This window comes from Nicotiana tomentosiformis, chromosome 8 (genome assembly GCF_000390325.3).
Source record: "Nicotiana tomentosiformis chromosome 8, ASM39032v3, whole genome shotgun sequence".
In the NCBI taxonomy this organism is placed as follows: domain Eukaryota; kingdom Viridiplantae; phylum Streptophyta; class Magnoliopsida; order Solanales; family Solanaceae; genus Nicotiana; species Nicotiana tomentosiformis.
Genome location: NC_090819.1, coordinates 84,111,843 through 84,130,478, shown reverse-complemented (window position 1 = coordinate 84,130,478; position 18,636 = coordinate 84,111,843). Strand labels below are relative to the sequence as shown.

General features: G+C 33.7%; 3 protein-coding genes and 1 long non-coding RNA gene across 5 annotated transcripts in view; 2 read left to right on the top strand and 2 right to left on the bottom strand.

The window, feature by feature from the left end:
* The first annotated feature begins 728 nt into the window (after positions 1 to 728).
* LOC104087846 (subtilisin-like protease SBT1.8) lies at positions 729 to 5,309 on the top strand. Its single transcript, XM_070182475.1, has 2 exons — positions 729 to 3,368; positions 3,510 to 5,309. Exons 1-2 carry the CDS (start codon positions 2,702 to 2,704, stop codon positions 5,129 to 5,131), a joined length of 2,289 nt encoding a protein of 762 aa, XP_070038576.1. The 5' UTR covers positions 729 to 2,701; the 3' UTR covers positions 5,132 to 5,309.
* Positions 5,310 to 5,482: 173 nt separating this feature from the next.
* Positions 5,483 to 13,245, bottom strand: LOC104087844 (potassium channel KAT3). 2 transcript variants are annotated; one of them, XM_018767976.3, is made up of 13 exons: positions 12,972 to 13,226; positions 12,041 to 12,256; positions 11,357 to 11,518; positions 11,172 to 11,229; positions 10,757 to 11,074; positions 10,418 to 10,657; positions 10,223 to 10,321; positions 10,116 to 10,148; positions 8,606 to 8,791; positions 8,305 to 8,382; positions 6,870 to 6,924; positions 6,090 to 6,224; positions 5,483 to 5,926 (listed from the first exon to the last, which is right to left on the bottom strand). In XM_018767976.3, exons 1-13 carry the CDS (start codon positions 13,031 to 13,033, stop codon positions 5,823 to 5,825), a joined length of 1,746 nt encoding a protein of 581 aa, XP_018623492.1. In that variant the 5' UTR covers positions 13,034 to 13,226; the 3' UTR covers positions 5,483 to 5,822. The 2 variants fall into 2 exon arrangements, with proteins under 2 accessions (XP_018623492.1, XP_018623493.1); XM_018767977.3 differs by lacking the exon at positions 10,757 to 11,074 and having other exon boundaries at positions 12,972 to 13,245.
* LOC117274557 (uncharacterized) lies at positions 5,924 to 11,322 on the top strand. Its single transcript, XR_011410435.1, has 2 exons — positions 5,924 to 6,122; positions 10,747 to 11,322. It is a non-coding gene; the product is annotated as an uncharacterized lncRNA (long non-coding RNA).
* A 1,055-nt stretch (positions 13,246 to 14,300) lies between the features above and the next one.
* The window catches only part of LOC104093489 (uncharacterized), a 102,587-nt gene continuing 98,251 nt past the window's right edge, over positions 14,301 to 18,636 (bottom strand). The window contains exon 36 of the mRNA XM_070182474.1: positions 14,301 to 15,068. Within this exon, the coding sequence (XP_070038575.1) occupies positions 15,003 to 15,068 (66 nt within the window). The 3' untranslated portion in view covers positions 14,301 to 15,002. The remainder of the gene's footprint in view (positions 15,069 to 18,636) is intronic.

The window sequence follows — 18,636 nt, the reverse complement described above, 5'->3', positions numbered from 1 at the left end:
CGTTCAGAACTTGCGTTCTCGAATTTTTTTAAAACGATATTCACTTATTAACATACGTGAATTCGGTAATGTAGCGTTAAGGGCTAGCCAAAAAATGTTGTTATCAAATTTATGAAACTGATTGGCCATTGGCCAAGCAGGCCTAGGCCGTTTATTGAGCTGAAGCAACCATTGTTTATTTAAATGCTTAGACTACGGGTGCCTTTTTCTTTTCTTTTTTTTATTTTTTTTATTTTATAGGTTTTGTTGGTTAAAAATATCTTGAAATATTTTTTAGGGAAATAAGTTTCTCAAAAGTCAAAAAATAATTTCTCTGTAGGGAAAACAAATTTAACAAGTAACAATCAACATGTGGCATCCTTGTCTTTGCATTCATTTGTTGCATGGCTTACGTCACATGTGCTTAATTTTGGATACAAGACAACAGAACACGAATATTGGCTCTCACTTCTTAGTGAGCCTTGACTGTTCAGTTACACTTTTGACCAACAAAAAGTAGGAAAAAAAAACAAGAAGAAAAGAATCTGTTATATGCCAGGTTTTTGCTAGTCTACGAAGAATAATTACCTTGCGATTCTGAAAAGTTGAATGTCTTCTCATATAATTGTACAACTTTTTTGCTTTCTTTGGAGTTAATTATCGTCTTAGACTTTTACAATGATGTTTCGAGAAACTTTTCCAATATTCACTTAATCTCTATATAACGTTACAAACAAAGAATTTTTATTTGTTTAATTTCACCTTAAGAGATAAGAACTTATTCAAATTAACTCTCAAATTATGAAAATGTTAGATTAGTGGCTATTATTTTGTGTGTGCTTTCGCGTGTGGAATATTTATGCTCGGACGTAGCTTATATATAGAAGAACTAATTGAGTTTTAGCAGTTTATAATTACCAAAGCCTGGCATTCTGTCTTTTTCTAATGAATCTGATTCTCGGTAGAGGGAGAATGGAGATGTATCATGTCCCTTCGGAATGAAGTCTTCGATCGAAAATTTCATTTTGTGCAATTAATAAACTTGATAAAATATGAAGTAAATCATTAACAACTTATATTTTTCTTTTTTATGTTAAAGTTTTATTCGTCAAGATTTAATTTTAGTTTTCTGAGCCATCTAATTGTTCACACTGCCACAGCCCCCCCTCCCCCTCAAAAAGAAAAATCTCATTGAACGGTTGAAGCCTCCTAATTACTATTGGCAAATTAGAAGGAAAAAAGTTAAAAGTCAAAAAAGCTAAAGGAGAATAGAAAAAATAAACCTATTGACCTAAAGCTTGTATTCCTCTATCTCAAATTATCATCTTTTATATGTCCCTTAAGAAATATTAATTAGGAAAATAATTAGACTATTTTACCCTTATTTATGTCTTAAGATAAAATGTCTCTTCATTGAATATTTATTCTATTTATGTGTTATTTTCATATTCAAGAATAATTATTACTAATGGTAAAAAAAGAAAAAAATAATTAATTTTGTCTTGAATTTTTAAAATGATAAATAATTTGAGATAATTATTTTTAGTAGCCTCGACTGATAATATGAGAAGGAGAAAATCTTATTCAAATTAGTTATGGGCTTATCTCTATGCAACTTTTCCTGACTACCTCATCCGCATTTAATTCGCCCTGAGCTCGACGGATTCTGTAACTATAATTGGATTTAATTCACTTTCCCCTTATTCCCCAGTTTAGACTACCAAACACATTTTGCATTCTTTTGTTGATCAAACCATTTTAATTTTCTTTTTTTTGAATCTCTCAGCTTAAGTAAACTGAGCTCCAATTTCTTTATTCCTTATTGAAGCACATAGACCCCAGGCATTGCACACATATAATTTACTCCCCCGTTTCAATTTATGTGAACCCATTTGACTGAGCACGGAGTTTAAGAAAAGAGAGAAAACTTTTAAACTTGTGGTGTAAAATGAGACACATATATTTTGTGTGGCTATAAATCATTGCATAAAGGTAAATTGCTTCCAAATAAGAAAAGATGTCATTCTTTTTGGCACAGACTAAAAAGAAAATAGGTTCACATAAATTGAAACGGAGGGACTATGTGTTTTATACTTTGCCGATTTTAAGAAATGTATACAACTTATCAAAGATATGGGTAAAATAACCTGAACAACACTGTTACAGTTTATTTTTTCAACATAAGCAGAGTAACTTAGCTGCATTTATCGGTAAAAGAAAAACTAAGAATACAAGTCAATGCATCTACTTAAACTACTTAGTACTCCCTCTGTTGTATTTTATAAAGTCCAGAAAAGAAGATTCATTTTTATGAAATAATTTAATTTTAAATTTTTTATTCGTAATAATATGTTTATAACATTATCGTGGAAAGTTTAAGAACATAAGTCTTAAAATCTACTCCTTTTTTCCTCTTAAAAACTCTTCGACCAATCAAACATCACCATGTACTCATGTAGGATGAAATGGAGAAAGTATAAATTATGGTCAAACTCAATTTAATGACAAAGTATATCCTCAACTCAATCATATACCTTCAAGACATAAAAGGGAATCAATTATTATACACTTAAAACGAAAGTTCATCCTAATTCAGAAGATAATTTCAGAATTTTGTGAGTCAAAATTTGACTTAAATTAAGGTGGTAACTGAAAATAAAACCCCCTGATTTTCTCTCTTTCACACACACTTATCATTTTCATCCTTCTATTTTCTTTACTAATGGGAGCTGTAGTAATCTTGTTATACACCATTCTACTTCTCTTTCTCCACTCATCAATGGCAGTTCATCCCACCAAAAAAACCTACATTGTACACATGAAACGTCACCTCAAACCTCCTTCTTTCTCTACTCACAATCAATGGTACAAATCCTATCTCCAGTCTCTAACTTCTTCAAATAAAAATTCTCTTCTCTATACGTACAACATTGCCTCTCACGGCTTTGCCGCAAGTCTTTATCCCCATGAAGTTGAATTACTCCGCCAATCTGACTCTGTCGTTAATGTCTATGAAGACACTTTTTACACCCTTCAAACAACCCGTACCCCTGAATTTCTTGGCCTCGATAATCTCAATTCATGGGCTGGACGTACTTTACCAGAATTGAACAATGCTGCTCAAGATGTTATTATTGGAGTTCTTGATAGTGGAATTTGGCCTGAGTCTAAGAGTTTTAATGATTTGGGCATGTCTAATGTGCCGTCCAGATGGCGGGGGGAATGCCAATCGGCACCTGATTTCGATCCGAATGTGCATTGCAATAGGAAACTTATTGGTGCTCAGTATTTTGTTAAAGGTTGTAAGGTTTCTAGCAGCTGCTCTAAGGAGATTGAATCGCCCCGGGACCATAACGGCCATGGCACTCATACTGCGAGCACAGCTGCAGGTAGTGACGGATTCAAGATTTAAACTTGATGCATTTAATAAATTATGTGTTAATTATTGAAGATTTAGTAATTATTTACCTATATATATCTACATTTCGTGTCAAAAAGGCTGGATTCAGTTGGACTCATATTGCATGCAGGATCCATTGTGGCAAATGCTAGTCTCTTTGGCTATGCTAAAGGGACTGCACGAGGGATGGCGCCACAAGCCCGTATAGCGAGCTACAAAGTGTGCTGGAATGAAACTTGTGCTGGCTCTGATATCCTTGCTGCATTCGACCGTGCTATTATGGATGGTGTTGATGTATTGTCCGTGTCATTGTCTAATAATGCAACAACATATTACAACGATGCCATTGCTCTGGGTGCTTTCGCTGCTATTGAGAAAGGGATTCTTGTGTCGTGTTCAGCTGGGAATGATGGTCCTGGAAAATCAACAGTTGTGAACACGGCTCCATGGATCGTTACTGTTGGTGCTGCAACTCTTGACCGAGACTTTCCTGCTTTTATTACTCTGGGAAATGGCCAAAAACTTCAAGGTGTATCGTTGTATAGTGGAGAAGAAATGGAAAATAAATCACTGAGCTTAGTTTACCTAAAAGGAAACAACTCCTCTAGCAATTTGTGCTTGCGTGGTTCGCTTGACCCAAACGTGGTTCGCGGAAAAGTAGTGTTATGTGACAGGGGGACTAATGATAGAGTTGAGAAGGGACTAGTAGTGACGGAAGCCAATGGAATAGGTATGATATTAGCCAATACACCCGAGACGGGGGAGGAGTTACTCGCGGATAGCCAATTATTGCCTGCAGTGGCTGTTGGGAGGAAGGTGGGGGATGTAATAAGGGAATATGTGAAAACAGAAAGCAATCCAACAGTTGTTTTTACTTTTGTTGGGACAGTGGTGAAAGTTAAACCATCCCCTGTTGTCGCTGGATTTAGCTCAAGAGGGCCAAATGCAATTGCTGCTCAGATATTAAAGCCTGATGTCATTGGTCCTGGAGTGAATATCTTGGCAGCTTGGCCTGAAAATGTAGGGCCAACTTCACTTGATGTCGATACACGAAAGACTTCATTCAATATCATTTCTGGCACTTCTATGGCTTGTCCTCATGTTACAGGAGTTGCTGCATTGATAAAAGCTGTACATCCTGAATGGAGTCCAAGCGCGATCAAATCAGCAATCATGACAACCGCGTACACTCAAGATAACACCAACTCCTCGTTTCGTGATTCTGCAGAAGACAGTATATTTTCCAGTCCATTGGCTCATGGATCAGGCCATGTAAATCCCCAGAAAGCACTCTCCCCCGGCCTCATATACGATATCAGAATTCAGGATCATATCAAGTTCTTGTGCTCCTTACACTACCCTATGGATCAAATACAAGCTATTGTCAAAAGAGTCAACTTCACTTGTGCAAACAAGTTTGCAGATGCTGGGCAGATCAACTACCCATCATTCTCGGTCTTGTTTGGAGTTAATTCAACGCGAGTTGTTCGTTACACTCGGGAAGTGACCAATGTTGGAGCTGCAGGGTCAGTGTATGAAGTAGCCATTGATGGTCCTTCATCTGTTACGGTGACCGTGAAGCCGCCAAAGCTTGTATTCAAGAAAGTAGGAGAAAAACTCCATTACACAGTCACATTTGTGTCCAAGAAAGGTATTAAAACAGGAAATGCATTTGGTTGGATTTCATGGAAAAATGCTGAAAATCAAGTGAGAAGTCCAGTTGCATATTCCTGGATGACACACCTCAATTAGATTGGAAACATACCTATTTCCCAGTGTAACATTTGCATGTATGGTGCTAATTAAGGCTTTAACTTGTGTGGCAGTGGTACTCTTACTATCATATTGTACAACTACTACAAAGGGATGTATGATAAATAATTGCATCTCTATTTAATGGAAATGAAATAGCTAACCCTCTGGAATCCAATGAGATTTTATTGGTCCCTCATCATTTTTCTCTCTCGATATAAATTATGATTTTTTTTCCTAATATTAATTATTTTGTATTAGAATTTATATTTTGTTATTTTTAAGTTAAGATAAATTATAGGCATTCAGTTGAGAAAACAAATACTACACTAGTCTTTTTTTCATCTGGTGTGAAACTTTAAAGACAACTTATTAATAATCAAATATGTATTGTAATTTAACATCTTGAAAAAAAAATAAAGAAAGGATCTGATCATTTAACTTAACTATGTCCATAACTAGCGAGGCAAAGCGCAGTCATGGCTATGGGCGCCGCTCCGATGTCTTTTCCGGCTATCACCGGACTCCCACCGGCATCGGAAATGAAATCTCAACTCTCCATCTCATTTAGGTACTTCCGACTTTCCATTTCCATCTATAAAATCTAATTGCACATTTCTCTCGAAATCCAATAGGAAAATCGTCCTGAATTCTATCAGCTTGACTTATTAAGCATCTGATGATTTTTCCGTCAAACTATATACAAGTGATCATTTTCTCGCAAAGCACCCAAATCCTCCATTGGGAAGCCATCTGCCATGACAATTGTACTTCCTCTTTTTCGAAATCTTTTTTCTGCATCCACAAAAATTATTGTAATTCCTCTCTTGCATTCTTATTCCTTGACAATGCAATCATTGATGTTAATTTCGTATTAGAGAATGGATTTGTTGAGAGTATTGGCTAAATATCACTGCTTCACAAGCTGAAGTCCAGTAGACTAAGTACTTAGGCTTACCTGCTATTATTAGGAGATCTTCAACTGACTCAGGTAGATGTATTAGTTTTCCTGCAATTCCTCCTTCATTTGGTTTGTCATGTGGATGATGTCCATGTATTATAACCCTAGTGGGGAGTGTTGTTGTGGTAATTCCTGTAAAATTATAATTTATTGAAAGATGTTTTAGGGTTTCCTAACCAAAAATTTCATTGTATTATACTCCTTAAGTCATGCAAAACTAAAAGGCAAATACAAGCAACCCATAGTCAAAGACTAAATCTTAGTTGTCTAAGTGAGATTCAACTCATGAATTTAAACTGGAAATGCCCATTTTGTAAACTGCAAATTCTGGTCAAACTTTTAAAGAAGCATTTTGGCTTTTTACGGGAGTTTTTCCACATTGATAGAATTACTTACTTTATCAAAAAGAAAAAAGGGCATGTCGACAACCCAAAACATTTCAAGTTTTTTCAATTTCAAACTTATTACATGTCTGCAGAAAACTAAAACGTTGCTTATTTGAGTAAAATAGTAGTATAAGGTCAAATGCAGATGCAGGTAGAATGTAGCTAAGAAGTTTTCAAAATAACCAGGGGTTATGTCCATCAAATTTCACCATTCTATGTTCCTTAAAATTTTACATACTCTGCAAAGTTTCATAGTCACATTTATGGCATATATGATACGATCTTTGGTATATTTTGATGCCAATTGTCCACGCTTGCTGTCAGCACATATATCTTACTCACATTGTGAGATATTAATAACGGAACAGTTCTAGGTGAGGCATAAGCTTACTATTTCCGTCTTGGCTTTGTCCTTCATGATTTTGTCCCCTACTCATTGTACTCACCTGCAAGAGAATGAAGCATTAATCATCATAGAAATTGGATAAAAGTTCAAGTGGATAAGATTTTGGAAGCCTTTCATTTGCCTGACTGTGCTTCTTGCTTTGCTTCGCTAGTGTTCACTGTTGCACAAGATTTTGCAACTTTATTATGTTAGATTTGGAAATCATTATTGTTGTATTGTCAACCGGTCATTGTCAAACCTTTCTAGGAATATCTTTTCCCCTGTTTTTTTAGGATATCAAAAAAGGGTAACCTTGTTTGTTACCGTTGATGGTACAAGATGATGGATAAAAAGTTTGTCTTATTCATTACTGAGATAGACGTATATTTCATTGTTTGGTATGACAAAAGTCATTTTCAATGGAAAACATTTTCCTGGAAAATGTTTGTGTTTGGTTAGTGAGTGCAAAATATATTTTCTGGAAAAAAGTATATCTTAAAGATTAATAATGATATTAACAAGGGTGTTTGGATGAAAAATTTGAGTATTAACGAATAATAATATTCCCTACGTTTCAATTTAGATTATGTAGTTTGATTTGACATAAGGTTTAAGAAAAAAAAAGAAGACTATTGAAATATATGGTCCTAAAAGCTTAAGGGGCAAAAGCTTCGTGGGGCCATGATATTTTTGGCTATAAAAGCTTCTCATTAAGGGTAAAGTGGGTAAAATAAAAAGTTTAAAGTGAAATTGTTACCAAATATAAAAATGTGTCATTCTTTTTGGAACAGACTAATAAGTAAAGTGTGTCATTTAAATTGAAACAAGGGGAGTAATATCTAAGTATTAGTTGGAGCATGTAATATGAAGTTGAAAGTTAAGATAGTTGTAAAGAAAATGACTTTTCCTCTAAGTGAGGTAAGTTGTATTTCCCTTTTGTGGGAAATATTTTCCTTGAATGAGGAAAATGAGGAAAATCATAAGTTAAGATAGTTGTAAGGAAAACAGCATCTACTGATAAGTTAGGTAGTAACTCTCCGGAAAACATTTTATGGTAACCAAACACTAAGGAGATGACTTTCTCATTGGAAACATTTCTTTGGAAAATCCCTTTCTTCATGCCACTCTTCAGGAGTCTTGAGTGGGGAAGGTAATAATATCTGCTCATTTGGGAATGAGGGGAAAATCCAGGTTCAAGTGGCAAAGGTAGAGGGACTTGTGACGTAGGTCACAAGTTCAAGCTCCGAGCCATATGAATTAATCGTGGTATTTATGTGGTGAAGGGTGTGTGTAATCCCCGAGTTTCGGAGGCTGCGGTAAGTCCTAAAGGTTCATCCCAGAAGAATCTCTCAGTCATCCAAAAAAAAGAAGGATCAAGCCAAGTTCAAGTACTTGCTCAGTTTAATGCCATAGATTTTGCTAGTTTATTGCAAAGGATTACCTCACTATTCACGTCACTGAGCAGCTGTGATATGAGTGGTATCTCTTGTAGCTCTTCCTTTTCCATTCCTTTAAGATTCTGATTTATATCATGTCACAAGACCATGATGTGAGTATGAATACAGAGATAACTAACATAAGAGCTAATCTGATGAGCTGTCATCTAATGGAAAATGCCATTACCAGCTCAGTGTTACTGACGCTCAGATCTTCGAGCATAGGGTGCACGAAACTTTAATAACTAGTTTGTCACTGGGGATGTTATGATGTTCAAGACTAGCAACTAAAAGCTACCACAGTACCTGAAGAAAATTGGAGAGGATTATCTTTCCATCTGCGTTAAGGGGCTGCACCAGTTGCTTGAAATGATGATGGCTGATTCGAACAACCTGAGAAAGTCTCTTACTTCTCACGGTAAAAGGCTGGGGCGTATTAAAGATAACACCTACTTCACCGAACAATTCTGGGGACTCCAACTTTGACAGGAACTGTTCAGCAGAAAGGAGAAACTTTTTTAAGAAAAGAACTCTCTGATTAATTGGAGATTTTCATACTATGATAAATGTTGGCTTAATCGACGAATGAATGGTATAATGTAAGTAGAGGTTGTCTGGTTCGAGTTAGCATCACTTTTCGATAACTTTTATGATTGAACATGCAACCTAACCAACAATGGTTAGGTTACATAACTGTCATGTTTTAAGTTAATACAACAATTGACAGTATCTGCTCACATATCATTCAATAATGGTTTGTTATGATGTATCTTGATTTGTTCAGTAGATAATAAATGACATTTTAGATTGTTGGATGCAGCTAAAGAGGTACATTGAGAAAGTTACATCTAGTCACACTTAGCTATGCAGTTTCTAATTTAATAGATGTGAAATCCCTGTCAACTGATCATTAATCTAGACATTATAGTCGAATGATCTCTCAACATTATATGCTTTTCACCCTCTCTCGGTTAGTTTAAGAGTTATTCTTTTATAGCCTCTACCACAAAGCTTATAGCCTCTGCTGGTCATGGGCATGTCGTTGATCTGTTTCATTACTTCTGAGTCAAAGAGTCTGTTTATCTCAATGTACGGTATTAGTTCAAGTGTCAAACAGTTTTGGTGAGTAAAGCTATTTTTGTGATTTGTCTGTTATACCCATTTTTTTTTAGCTATCAGGCTTTACATAAGAAAAGTAGCATTTGTTTCCTGATAATTCACTTCCTCGAGCTGAGAATTTCTCCTAAATCAAGCTTGATATGTAGTTTAAATATCCTTTAGGCACTGTCCTCATTGTTATAAGATGGTTTCCACCAGCTTTCAAGATCTTTATGGCAAACTTTTGATGTAATTGATGTTCATATATCCTACTTAAGCTTCTTGTCGTGCTTAATGTCTGAAGTTTGTTTAAACTAAAATAGAGGTTCTGTAATCTCTTGTTAAATACTGATAAATGTAAGAAATGTGATTGGTTTGAATTTGACAATATATGAGAAAGTACACTTATTAGAATAGATTAGATTGTTCTCTCGAACTATTTCTAGCAACCAAACGATACTCATCTTCTGTTCTCTTTTTCTCTAGAATAGTTGAAATCAGTATGCACCGATTTTTTTTTTCTCATTTTCAAAAAAAAAAAAAAGTATTCACCGTGGACTTTCTGACCCTGTAGTCTCCGGGCACTTGGATATAAATACTTATTCCTTCGCTTCTTCATCCTTTAAAGTTAGCCAACTTTTACTTGGTCTAGCAATGACAAGACCGGAAAAGAAAAACTAGGAGCAGCATCAAACAATATGAGAATGTGATAACTAACCTGTTCCATTCCATTCTTGTATGTAACCACTTCCTGCAGTTTTCAACCACTGACCAGTTAACTGTGTAGGAGTAGTAAGAGCAAAGGTTGACGGGAATGGCACGTACCACAGCTCCAGAGACAATAATGTAGAAATCTGTTGGTATCTCATTTTGAATAACAATGTCAACTTTTGGTGGAAAGTATTCTGCTTTTATCTCGGAAACCTGTAAGATCAAAAATCGAAGGACATAGCTTAGTTATGTGGAGCTGTTTTAGGTTAAAAATTCTGCTTTTAGTAGGCAGGTAAGAGAATGCATCACCAACTGGACTATGAAGTCTTCAGAAACCCCTTTGAAAAGGTAGGTATTTTCAAGTGTTGTATGGAAGAGATATTGTGCAATGCTACATCTTATTGCCTTGGGTAAGTCTCTTATTACTTCCTCTTGCTGTAGTTCTGCAGTCTTGGATTTGAGAGTCAAATGTGCCAACATTTGCTCTTTTATACCTTCTGGAAGTCTATTCTTGCTTGCATATCTCAGTGTCTTATTGATGGCATCCCGCTGCAATTAAAAACTGATTATCATATTGTTTTTAGAACTGAGACTTGAAATGTAGATTGCTTAAACTGTACTCTCATTTTTCTTTTAAGGTGTCATTACCATTGCGAAGGTCCGAGCAATGCCATGAACAATAAGATTGGTCATGTTGCCAATTAAGTAGGCAGTGAGACCAATGTTGAAAAGCATGTAGAAGATGGAGAAAATCTTCTCTCCTGTATTATGTGCACGGAGATCGCCATAGCCGACTGTGGTGAGGGTAGCAACAGACCAATACATGGAATATGTGTATCCTAGAGAGATACTTCTTTCTTGGAAATTAGTAACATTTGACCCAATCCAGGTATTCTCTGCAGTATGATAATGAGTTGCTAGCCAGTAATATAAACATCCAACAGAATGCACTGCGAATAAGGTAACCTATGACAGAATTATAGCCATAAGATGGACTGTTACTTGAAGAAAAGAACCTGTATATCTGCAGGATCAGGTAAAGTTGGAAAACGAAAGTGCTTACACAGATTAGTTTACAGAATCTTGTCCAGAAGTAGCTGAACCGAATGTCCTTCTCTAGCCTGTAAGAAAGGAAGAGATTAACAATGAGATTGAATTTGATGGGATTTTTATTGGAACTTAAGATTAGAATTAAATTACAGGATTTTTGGAAATGATCGTGTTTGAGTATTAATGTCAACGCAATACCTTGAGAAGAATTTACTAACACGCCGTAGTCGCCAAAGTCTTAGCAAGTTGAGGAAGCCAAAAACATCATCTCCTTGCTTCTTCCCATTAAAAATTCGGTATATGGTTTGAAATGGTATGGTTGATGCAACATCCATTGGGAACCCTAGATGAGTGACATACCTTTCAAAATAAAAATAACTAATACGTTGGTGGGAGTTAGTGGGTACCCGATGAAATATGGCGTCTAAGTTGACCCACATACCACTGTTATAACAAAAAGAAAAAAAGTAAAAGATCCCAAATGTAATTCCAATTTCGTTTACTTTGAGTCTTTGAGTTTTTCTTTCATGTAGTATGTCAAGAAACTAGTTCTACATTTGGATATCCTCTTCGAATTGAATACGAACATTTAACTCGGTTGATACGAGAAATATGCGTTCGAATTTACTTTATATACACTAATAATGTAAAAATATTCAGACACTATCCTTGTAGTCTAACTTGTAGTAGGTAACTTATTTTTTAAAATCACTAATCTCACTTTTTAAGGGGGGTTAACGTTGTCTCAAATTATCTTAGATATAGTTGACCCGATAGTGTAAAATATTCCTTTATAATGTTAGCGTATAGAAATTAAATTTTTTTTTTTATGTGCAAACGATCTTTAATCGGAAATTCAAAGCATTACTAAATATAAAGTACCTGAAAGCAATTTTCTTGCGATCATCAACGAGTAAATAAGTGGATTTGTCCAAGTAAGAGACGAAGAAAGTGAGAAGAATGTCAATGGCGAAGAAGGCATCGACCACTAAATCAAGAGGCAAAAGGCCTTCATTTGCTACCTTCTTGAATGCCAACTCGAAAGGGGATGACCATCCTGAGTATGCCACCAATACCACCAAAAATGTTTGCCATATTCTGTAATATTCACCATATGTCAAAATTAAGTAAAACAAGGAAATGATCTTGCTCTTTCAACTTTTTTTTTATCTTCCTCTTAATCTTAATCGTGAGACACGACTATATTTGACCCTAAAGACTACTGGAAACTGCGAGTCTAGAGGCGGATACAAGATTTAAACGCATTATTCTATTTTTAAGGTTACGAGTTCAAATCTACTACATATTGCAGTTTAACATAAATTTATGCTTTGCACCGAAAGTACTAGGGTTTAGATGAACTCGGTACCAAAGGGTTGGATCCGCTCCTAACATACACATACTAGCTAGTAGGGAGAACACCAACGTAGGAAACAAACTTGTGAATAAGGGGTAGAATTTGAACCCAAGAGCAGTGAGTTCTTGTACCTCTTTTTGATGACTAAACCAAGACTTCATCGTCCTCTTGAGATTTTACAAAGTACATTTGGAGCTAACACGAACTCTAAGAGCTAAGCCCCATAAATATATAATATTCGTCACTCTCTCTTAATTTGTTTCTTCCCGAGGATTTATTAGTTATGAATAAAATTTGCTAAAACTATATATGAATATCTACATGCAAGTAGCATTAAGACAAAAAGAAAAAAGGGATTTAACAAATTAACATGAGCACACATATGCATACACAAACTTTATGGGAAAAATAGAAAACTGAGTTAATTATAAATACGTCGCAGAGAGAATAATTGACCTATATCTACGATCATAAGGAGCAATAACAAATCTTTTCAGCTTTACAGAGCCTTCACCCATGACTGTACGTACTGTGCCAAAAGCTGGCAATTAGAGGCTACTTGAAACTGACGGCGCCGGGGACCTTCTCATCGGAAGTGTCGCCGGCGATCTTGTCGTTTCCGTCAATGATATATAGTTGGTGGAGTTTTCTTGGTAATTACGTAGTTTGTTGTTTAGGGTATATTATGATACACAAGATTATAAGGGATATTATACGTCCTACTCTGATGAATTATTTATTTGTTAACTTGTTCTTGGAAGAGTTGAATAATTCTAACAAAATACAAATAAAGATTGGAAATCTCACTAGCTAGGATAACTCTAGCATTTTAATAAATCAAGGTAATTAATGATGCAACCTTTTATCCTTTACATATAATTCTATATAGTATCGATTTTGCTTATTTATTATATAATATATATGGGTCGACACTTTTTACACACACACATAGGACTCTTTTCTTCAATGATGGAATGTAAGAAAAAACTCAAAATAATGAGTTCGATGTATCTTCTTTTAAAAGAGAAATTTAGGTTAAGATTAGTCCATCAATAACAAAGGAGAAGATGAAAAATACTTGTTATGAGATTGGAAATATACACTTAAATGATGCAAAGTGAAACTGCAACTCTAATCTTAATTCAAACGTATTGACTATGAGAATATCTAATTTCCATTTGTGTTTCCACAGATCGGTACGTGTCATACGATAAAGATGCCAATTGGTCTGGATGAAATCAATTAGTGGTGGATGAATTTGATTTGAAATTTAACAATATCATGTGGTACAATATCAGCAGAAAACTATGTAAAAAATCCAATTTTTTTGTGGTACTGTTGGAAGTTGCTCAACTTCACCCTTTATTATAGTTTGTATCCACTGCCATTAGCATATCGTTTCGCATTTACCCTTGTTATTAACTGAACAAGGGTAAATGAGTAAACTCTACATGTTATGATACTTCAAGAAAAGAGGTCTAAATTCGCACCTCTACTTTTGACTACTCCATAATTTAAACTTACATGAAAGCTGAAGCTAGGATCAAGGGTAAGAAAGAACGAGACTTTCCTAACCACGAATATAAATTTAAAAACTAAAGGAGTGTAAATGTAGGAAGGTATTTATTAGGAACAAACTTTAATTGAAAGAGTATCGTATAAACATAAGTAATATTATAACAGCATATTCACTTGTCTCATCCAGTAAAAAGATATATTATCTTCCTAGTTTTCAGATGAAACGTCAATGGGAATAAAAACATTCAAGAAAAACAATGAAACAGATTAACGAAAGAGAATATATATCTGTCCAGAATATTTGGTACAATGATTTGCAGAACCATCCCAAAAATGAAACCCCTTTTCAAAGCTCTCTTCAAATCTAAAGGATATACATATTATGGTTCCAAAAAGTTAATTGAAAAAGCACAATGGCATTGGCCCCTCAAACAAATAAAAAAATAAGGAGTTTGAGGGAGTTGGACCCCAACCTAATAAAAATGGATGCCCACTCTTTATATGTTTCTTTATATACAGATGAAAAAATCGAACATAAGAAAAATCAACCACAATTGAGCAACTTCAAATATGTAGTTCAATCCTTGACATCAGAATATATATACGAATTTCGCTTTATGCTTTGATCAAAGGGACTTGAGATGCTCGTGCGGCAGCACCATGCTGCCAAAGGACGGATTACACCTCGTCGTACTCGTTAAAATGGTGATAACGTTAACTGACTGCATGCACACTGGGTAACATGGATGAGAAATCTGAAACCTCAACGATGAGCAAAACTACATCCCAAATGTGAAACCAGGCACACACTTCTAAAGTGATTGTGCCATGGAGCAAGCTACGTTGCCAATCTGAAACAAAGCAACCAGCATATCTTTGACAATGACCTTATATTATGCTGCAGAAAACAAAATTTCTGCAAAGTAAGCCGCAACCACTTCAAACCAACTTCACATCCTAGAACCCAGACTACATGTACTGAGCGAGCCATTGTTTGCACATATCAAGAACTGGAAGTGCATTAGCATGTAATGCCTGCGTTGAGAGTCAAAGACAGAAAGAGAAATCAGCAAAGAAGTGGTAAACTTAGTCAGGACCCCTATCCTACAAAATATAATAGTAAAAAAGAAAGAAAAGAAACATCTTCACGCCTAAAAAACGCCTAAAAGTACCATATTCAAATTCCAGTAAACCTCGTAAAAAATATAGGTACGCATTTCATAAAGGTAGAATCAACTGGTATCTACTCTATTCTTCCAGTTTCTCAAAGGCATAACTAAGGAGACATGTAAAAAGGTATACTCTATTCTTCCATCATATATAGCCCTGATCCCCAAGAAGGTAGGTGCAAAGGAACTGAGAAATTTCAGGCCTATAAGTAGGGGTGGCAAGTGGGCCGGGCCCGGTCCCAAGTGGGCTTCGCGGGCCCGGTCCTAAGTGGGCCGGTCCTATACAGTCCGATCCTAAACGGTCCTGGGCCTCGCGCGCTTATTGCTGGAACCGGCCCGGGACCGGGACCATGAACTAACGGGCCTGGGTTTAGTGGGCCGGTCCCGGTCCGGTTCCGGGCCCAAACGGGCCCAACAGAAACTTTTTTTTTTAAATAGAAGTTAGAGAAAAAAATAGTAATAAATATATATAATCTATATTCGATTTATATACTATATATACATCTTAAAATATATATATATATATATATATATATACATCTTAAGATATACTATATATATATATATATATTATAGTATAGTAGATCTTAATATATATATATATACATCTTAAGATATATAAGCTATATATATATATAGTAAGATGTATATATAGTATATCTTAATATATATCTACTATATATATCTAGTATATCTAATATACTATGTATATATAGTATATCTTAAGATGTATATGTAGTATAGTATATATAGTATATCTTAATATGTATATATAGTATAGTATATATAGTATATCTTAATATGTATATATAGTATATCGAATATAGTCTATATATCTTATGAGATGTATATATAGTATAGTATAAATATAAGCTTATATATATATATATATATATATGTGTGTGTGTGTGTGTATACTATACTATATTATACTATATGTATAGCTTAAGATATACTATATATACATGTATATCTATTATATATATGTAGTATACTATGTATATATAGTATATTTTAAGATGTATATGTAGTATAGTATATCTTAAGATGTATATATATATAGTATAGTATATATAGTATATCTTAAGATGTATATATAGTATATCGAATATAGTTTATATATCTTATTAGATGTATATATAGTATATAGTTATATACTATAGTATAGTATAAATATAAGCTTATATATATATATATATATATATATATATATATATGTATACTATACTATATGTATAGTTTAAGATATACTTTATATACATGTATATCTACTATATATATCTAGTATATCTAGTATACTATGTATATATAATATATCTTAAGATGTATATGTAGTATAGTATATATAGTATATCTTAATATGTATATAAAGTATAGTAGATATAGTATATATAGTATATCTTAAGATGTATATATAGTATATCGAATATAGTTTATATATCTTATGAGATGTATATATAGTATAGTATAAATATAAGCTTATATATATATATTTATATATATATATATGTATACTATACTATATTATACTATATGTATAGCTTAAGATATACTATATATACATGTATATCTATTATATATATCTAGTATATCTAGTATACTATGTATATATAGTATATCTTAAGATGTATATATAGTATATATAGTATATCTTAAAATGTATATATAGTATAGTATATATAGTATATTTTAAGATGTATATGTAGTATAGTATATCTATTATATATATCTAGTATATCTAGTATACTATGTATATATAGTATATCTTAAGATGTATATATAGTATAGTATATATACTATATCTTAAGATGTATATGTAGTATAATATATATAGTATATTTTAAGATGTATATATAGTATATCTTAGTATATCTAGTATAGACTATAGTATAGTGTATATATATATATATATATATATATATATATATATATATATATATACTATATATAAGCTATATTCGATTTATATACTATATATAGATCTTATGATATACTATATATACATGTATATCTACTATATATATCTAGTATACTTAGTATATCTTAAGATGTATATATAGTATAGTATATCTTAAGATGTATATATAGTATAGTATATCTTAAGATGTATATATAGTATAGTATATATAGTATATCTTAAGATGTATATATAGTATATCTTAGTATACTTAGTATATCTAGTATAAACTATAGTATAGTATATATATATATGTATACTATATATAAGCTACATTCGATTTATATACTATATATACATCTTAAGATATACTATATATACATGTATATCTACTATATATACATCTTAAGATATACTATATATACATGTATATCTACTATATATACATCTTAAGATATACTATATATCTACTATATATATCTAGTATACTTAGTATATCTTAAGATGTATATGTAGTATAGTATATCTTAAGATGTATATATAGTATAGTATATCTACTATATATATCTAGTATACTATGTATATATAGTATATATATATATATATATATATATATATATATGTATACTATATATAAGCTATATTCGAATATATACTATATATACATGTATATCTACTATATATATCTAGTATATCTTAAGATGTATATGTAGTATAGTATATCTTAAGATGTATATATAGTCCAACGTTTTAAAAAAAAAAAAAAAAAATTTAGCCGTTGGGCCCGTTAAGGAGACCGGGCCGGTCCCGGGCCTGGCGGGCCAAATCATAGGACCGGCCCACGAGACCGGACCAGGCCCGCTAAAACCGGACCAAACGGTCCTGGCCCGTTTAATCGTTTGGCCCGTCTGGCCCGCGGTCCTGGGCCGGTCCCGGGCCTGGACCGGCCCACTTGCCAGGCCTACCTATAAGCTTGATAGGAAGTGTGCATAAGCTAATTTCAAAAGTTTTGACAGAGAGGCTTAAAGGAGCGATGGAGAAATTGGTGGATTCACAACAGATGGTTTTCATCAAAGGAAGGCAAATAATGGATGTTGTTCTTGTGAGAAGGCACGGGAGAGTATATGTTATTGATATATTGAATGAATAAATACAATACAAGAGGTCCCTATTTATAGCTATACACTACAAAGAGATATTACTCCTCTTCCAATGTGGGACAAGACTACACTATACATATCTATAAACTAACACTCCCCTCAAGCCGGTGCATACACATCATATGTACCGAGCTTGTTACACATGTAACTAATACGAGAACCAGGAAGAGACTTAGTGAAAATATCTGCTAGTTGATCATTCGACTTTACAAACTTTGTAACAATATCTCCTGAAAGTATTTTTTCTCTGACAAAGTGACAGTCGATCTCAATGTGTTTAGTCCTCTCATGGAACACTGGATTTGACGCAATATGAAGAGCAGCTTGGTTATCACACACTAGTTCCATCTTGCTGATTTCTCCGAACTTTAACTCCT

Bases quoted from the DNA above. Each gene is read 5' to 3' on its own strand.
- LOC104087846 (XM_070182475.1), top strand. From the start codon at position 2,702: ATGGGAGCTGTAGTAATCTTGTTATACACCATTCTACTTCTCTTTCTC. The intron at 3,369-3,509 runs GTAGTGACGGAT...TATTGCATGCAG, and splicing joins TACTGCGAGCACAGCTGCAG to GATCCATTGTGGCAAATGCT.
- LOC104087844 (XM_018767976.3), bottom strand. From the start codon at position 13,033: ATGGGTGAAGGCTCTGTAAAGCTGAAAAGATTTGTTATTGCTCCTTAT. The intron at 8,383-8,605 runs GTACTGTGGTAG...GATATAAATCAG, and splicing joins TCCTCTCCAATTTTCTTCAG to AATCTTAAAGGAATGGAAAA. The intron at 6,925-8,304 runs GTAATCCTTTGC...ATTCTCTTGCAG, and splicing joins TCAGTGACGTGAATAGTGAG to GTGAGTACAATGAGTAGGGG.